Below are 5,693 nucleotides of genomic sequence, written 5' to 3'. Positions count from 1 at the left end.
GCTGGAATTTTCAAAGTGCCAGTCACATATAGTGGAGGTAATTTTCAAAGTGCCAGTCACATATAGTGGAGGTATAACCGTATCACCCAAAGTAACCTTCATGGAAACCTTCCGCGATAAAAAAACTTAACAAGACCATAAGCGCTAAAACCTAACAAAACTATAAAGCAAACTATGCAGTAGGAAAACAAAGAAGACGACAAAGGAAGATAATAGACTTGTCCAGGGAAAAACTTCTTCTATTGAAAGCTGTGGAAAGCACTCAGTTTATGGATTTTACGTTGAGGGAAGTGAATACATTGTTCCTTCCCCCTTTTTCGCCGGCTGGAGTCAATTTACATCTCATCATAGAACAAGAACATAAGAAATAGAAGGCCAAATGAAAAAGGAAAAACATGGATGGAATTTAGGGAGGAAAATATACAACTTGAGCAGCAAGGGTCAGAAATCAGAATCAGAACCATATAAGCCATCCATCTTCTAAGTGTAAAGGATAAGTTCCAACAATTTCTCAGCCCTCTCCCTTCGACTGGCAGCTAACTTTTCCTGTACAAAAAAAGGAACGCATGAAATTTCATGTTACCTCCCATAAAGCCATAGCAAAAATGCTCTGTCACCGTTTTGAATCACCATCAGTCCATCAACCAGTAATCATTATTGGTTTTTTGTTTGAAAGTAGTCACTAAGGAAATAGAGAATGCCACTAATATCTATCCATGTAACTTGGTGATATTAAACGTTAGAAAATATCCGGATGGTAAAAAGATGTGACTGGGTGTGATACTTAACTATTGTTTTGCCTTCTCTAACTTAATTGCATATACGAGAGGAGGGGGGAAGAGAGGTTTCCAATGCAAGGCAGATTTACCTTTATAGTGCCTTAAAAAGGACACTTGACCATATTAAAGCCAAAAAACCCTTCAATGGATATACTTTAGAAGTACTACTGTCCATAACTGGGTTTTTTTTTTTGATCCGCCTGTCCATAACTGGTTGAATTAACAAAAAACTAGCGGGCATGATTGTGAAAAGACGGGTTAGTCCCGGTGAAGGTTATAGAAAACCTTACCCGGCAGATACATCATGTTATGGATTTCATGCCAAGTGCAGTAAATCAGGTCTTCACATAGGCCTTGCCAACGCGCTTCCGTTTGTTGGAGTTCGGAAGAAAGCATATACTAGCCCAACTCTTTTTCTGCTTAACTGTTTCTGTTTTGGCATCTCTCTTTGCTACTAGGTCAGCCAGATACTGAACGACAGCCTAATTGAGAAGAATCGAGATTAAGAAATCAACAAAAGCTACAAAGTCAATAGTCACAAGAAATAGAAGAAACAATAATTACCTGTGCTCCCATTTCAGCTATTTTTCTTGGAGGTGCTTCCAATGGATTACCTTCCACATTTAAGACACGTAATCGCGATAACATCCTGAAGGAGTCAGGAAGAAATCTTATCTGATTATTACTTATATCCAACTCTTCAAGCATTTCAAGGTTCCCAATGGATCTTGGTAGGGACCGTAGGTCAGCAAAATTGTTGCTAACGTTGATCTTGACTAGTGTGGTAGCGAAACATAAGCTCTCAGGCACTGACTCAAGCTCATTGAAACTAACATTAAGTTCCTTCAAATTGGTAAGAGATGACATTGTGGTAGGCAACTGTTTGATGTTATTATAACGCACAGAAAGAATCTCAAGGGATGAAATTCGTCCCACAGCTTCCGGAAGGGCCTTAAGCCGGTTATAGTCTGCACGAAGCTCCACGAGTGATGAACAGTTCCCAATAGTATGAGGAAATTCTTCAATGTCATTTGTCTCTACGTTCAGTTTCTTTAGAGTAATGAGCGATCCGATGGAATCGGGAAGGACAGGGAGATGATTGGAGCTCAAATCAAGTTCCTCAAGTCGGACTAATCTACCAAAGGTTGAAGGAAGAGATTTTAATTGGTTTCCACTGAGGTCAAGAAAAACCAGGCTAAGGAGTTCTCCAATGGAATCTGCGAGGTCACTAATTCTGTTTGAATGCAAATCCAATTTTGTCAATGATGAGAGGCCTCCAATTGTGGCTGGCAAGGACATAATGTGATTTTCGGACAAATCTAAGGTGATTAAACTTGATAGCTTCCCTATTGAATCAGGAAGCCAATCAACTTGGTCCATCAATTTGCTCTGAAGATTGAGCTCCCGAGTGCCTTTCTTTGAATATGCTTCAATCAAACTGGCAAGCTTTATTAGACTCAGTTTTTCACCTTCTTGACCTACAAAGATTGAACCAAGACCATTACTGATGAATAAATTGATTGAAGCAAGACCATGATGACAATTCAATTACAATCCTCAACAGGTGCAACCATAACTTCAAAGATTCAACTGCATCCTATGATACTCATTCATTGAATTCCAAGAAAACAAACAGCGATAAATGCACAACAACAAAAACCCAACACCCAAAAGTACGAACACAATCCGTAGTATTAGACTCAACATTTAATCATCTTGACCTGGAAAGACTAAACCAAAACTATCTGGTTGATTTGCTTACGATAATAAACAGGCAATGAAACCAATTTCGTCAAAATTCAACCATATGTTCTAATACCCATTCATTTAATTTCAAGTAAAAATCACCCAACAATATAAATGCTAAATGCACGACAACAAAAACCCAAAACCCAAGAGGACATGAACCATAGAAGGATCAATCCTCACCTAAAAGGTTACACAAAACGGACTTGTCAATTTTTTTTTCCTGTCATAAACAGGCTATGCGACCAAGGTCTTCAAAACTTTAACCACATCTTCTGTCCCCATTCATAAAATTTCAAGTAACAAACACAACACGATATAAACTCACCTGATTTCAGGCTTTGAGATTTCAACGAAGTATCCAAAATCTGCGGCTTTAATGCATCCCCAGATCGAAGCCCACCTCCAATTCCATCCGCGTATAACGTTGCCTTTGCCTTCTTCACATAAGTATCATCTCTGGTGAACAACTCCGATGATTTAGCAGGCTTTTTGTCAAAGTATAAGCTCGAGGACGACATCGTACTATCCTTAACAACCGAATCTGAATTCAAACTACTGCGGGAAAATGAAGCCGAATTTGCAACACTGCTCAAATTCGTGGAAGCAAATGAGTAATTGGGTTGGTGAGAATTCGATGAGAGGCAATTGGAGGCTCTCTGGATCAAATCATCGAATAACGAGTGGGTGTTCTCTAGATCAAGCAATTTGAGGGCCTCCTGTTTCTGTTCTTTGCTTTGGAAATATACCAAGTTCTTCTGCATCTCTAAAAACACCATGAACAACTCTTCTGGCACCTCTGCCCTCTTCTTCTGCCTCGTTATCGCCTCGAGCCTCACTTGATCTTCCTTCTCAAGATTCTGGATCAATGTTTTCGCCGCCTCCACCTCGTCAATTCCAGGTCTAGGAGGTAGAGATCTGTGGATCCTCATTATCTCCTCCACCACCTCGTCGACGGATTTCGCAGACTGTTCCATTGTCTTCTAATTCCTATTTTGTGTTTCCAAAAAACATACAGCTTTTAGTGGCAAATCCCTTGCAGCGGAACACAATACTGTAACCAAATGGTAAAAAATACAAATTCTTTTTCCTAAAGCACCATATTGAAACAAACCCCAGGTGGAAACATAAAGCAAAACACAAAAAGAAACGAACTTGATGGATGCTAATCTAGTTGTTTGCAAGAGAAAATTGTAACCAAAAAACCCAGATGAATAGAAAACCAAATCAAGAAAACGAAATGGCCGAAATTCTGTTATAAGATTGAGAATTGGAACAAACCCAGGTGGGAGATAAGAGGAAAACAAAGAGAGACAAATTGAGTGGATGATAATCCACAGTGTTTAATAATCAGAGGTCGATTTTTGGGGTCAGGCCGCGAGAAGGAAGGTAAGAAGGAAATTTCTTGTGAATCCTCTCCTTTCGCCGCCGTGGATGGCCTGCCTTTGACCGGACCGAGAAAGGAATTAGTCGAGATGCATGTCCCGACACCCCTGACCGTTGGGAAAAGGAGAGAGGATAATCCTATGTGCTTCCAAAGGCGAATTGCAGCAAAAACCCAGATGCAAAGAAAACAAAATAAGGAAACCCAAATGGTCCAAATTTTGTTTTTGGAAACAACCCAGGTGGGGAGAAATGAGCAATACAACCAAAAAACAAACTGGGTCGATGCTAATCTTCCATTTTTCAAAAGCAAATTGCTAGCAAAACCCAGATGAATACAATACAAAATACAGAAACCCAAATGGTCCAAATTCTGTTTTACACAAAGGAATTGAAACAAACCCAAATTGTGAAGGGGGAAAAAAACCGAAGAGAAGCAAATTCCCACCAAAACCCAGATGAAAATGTATCGAAAACACAAAGAAATCGCTTATTCTTTCTAGTAACCCAAAAATACCGCAACAAAAACCGCTTGTCCTTGCTAATTAAGGAAATTAAAACAGCTAAAACAGCACCCACTTACAGCTTTTGAAACAGCGCCCAAAGACCAAATTAAAAACCAGATTCAGAGAACAAAAGCAACGTGAATGAACCTTCGCTGTGGATCAGCAGTATATGAAAGCGAACCGAATCTAGCTAGGTAGCTCTGTTTATTGCTTTCGAAATGAGAGTAGATGGAACGTATGAGCGGGGGGGGGGGGGGGGGGGGGAAACAGCTGCTTCTTGAGCTGGAGAGTAGCAGAATGTTCGTCGTTTTGGAAATCAGTGCATTACATGCGTATTATATTTGCTACCGTAGATTTTTAGTGTAAAAATATTTCATTTCATCCGAACTCCGCCGTGAACTCAGATTATGACTGATCGGTTATCAATAAGATCTGCTCAGCCCTCCGTTTGTCTTTACATGTGCGTGAATAGTCGGAATTGCCCTATTTTGGCTCCATTCACTCGTCAAGAAATTAGTGCGAGAAAAGTATTATTATTGGAAAACTATATAGCGAAGTACTCATTCCGTCCCAATTTATTTGTTACAGTTCTATTCTAACTGGATTACAAAATTAGTTATATCTTTAAAGTGGTAATGAATTTTATATTCAATATGGATCTTATTTGATAAATTTCAATTTGTTCTATAATTCAACGTTTTCGAAATCACTTAAAACATTATAAATTGCAATATATAATTAATTGAAAAGTGGCACAAACTCTCAAAAATGACAAGTAAATTGGGACGGAAGGAGTAATAAAATGAAACGCGCTCAATTTCATTTATTCGTATTTTACGGTATCTATTAAGAGCGTGACGCTCATGTCTAGGTTCAGGAGAAAATTATCCTATTTTGGCTTTAATTTGTTCATCTTTCTTTAAGGGTTGTGGTTAGATTATTTTTTATGTTGTTTCGGACGTAATTCGTTTGTAAGTGCCGGATGGCTCTCTTGAATGGAATGAAAATTTTTACCATGAGATAAAAAAGAAAAAGAAAAAAAAGAGGCATGTTACTAAGCTTAGTATTCTAGTCCTATTACACATAATCTCGTCTATTGTTTCATAGGCTGCCGAAGTCTCATTAACGTCACTTGTAATTTCATCATTTACAATTCTCTACAATAACAACTGGGGTAGCTCAGTTGGTCGCTATTATATACTTTCATAATGGGATGTGTGACGGAAATATCCGATAAACCGCGGTATAAAAAAATAAGTGGCCTAACCCATCATCTTAA

At 38.8% G+C, this 5,693-nt stretch overlaps 1 protein-coding gene across 3 annotated transcripts; it reads right to left on the bottom strand.

Annotated features, from left to right (window-relative positions):
• Window positions 1-218: 218 nt before the first annotated feature.
• Window positions 219-4,805, bottom strand: LOC131303934 (plant intracellular Ras-group-related LRR protein 4-like). Of its 3 annotated transcripts, none has more exons than XM_058330996.1 (5): window positions 4,492-4,805; window positions 2,854-3,515; window positions 1,344-2,257; window positions 1,070-1,261; window positions 219-546 (listed from the first exon to the last, which is right to left on the bottom strand). In XM_058330996.1, exons 2-4 carry the CDS (start codon window positions 3,500-3,502, stop codon window positions 1,115-1,117), a joined length of 1,710 nt encoding a protein of 569 aa, XP_058186979.1. In that variant the 5' UTR covers window positions 3,503-3,515; window positions 4,492-4,805; the 3' UTR covers window positions 219-546; window positions 1,070-1,114. The 3 variants fall into 3 exon arrangements, with proteins under 3 accessions (XP_058186979.1, XP_058186980.1, XP_058186981.1); XM_058330997.1 differs by having other exon boundaries at window positions 4,562-4,741; XM_058330998.1 differs by lacking the exon at window positions 4,492-4,805 and adding an exon at window positions 3,807-4,288.
• Window positions 4,806-5,693: the final 888 nt, after the last annotated feature.

The sequence above is a fragment of the Rhododendron vialii genome, chromosome 10a (genome assembly GCF_030253575.1).
Source record: "Rhododendron vialii isolate Sample 1 chromosome 10a, ASM3025357v1".
NCBI lineage: Eukaryota > Viridiplantae > Streptophyta > Magnoliopsida > Ericales > Ericaceae > Rhododendron > Rhododendron vialii.
The sequence above is the reverse complement of the archived record's forward strand: the minus strand, read 5'-3'. Positions and strand labels throughout refer to the sequence as shown.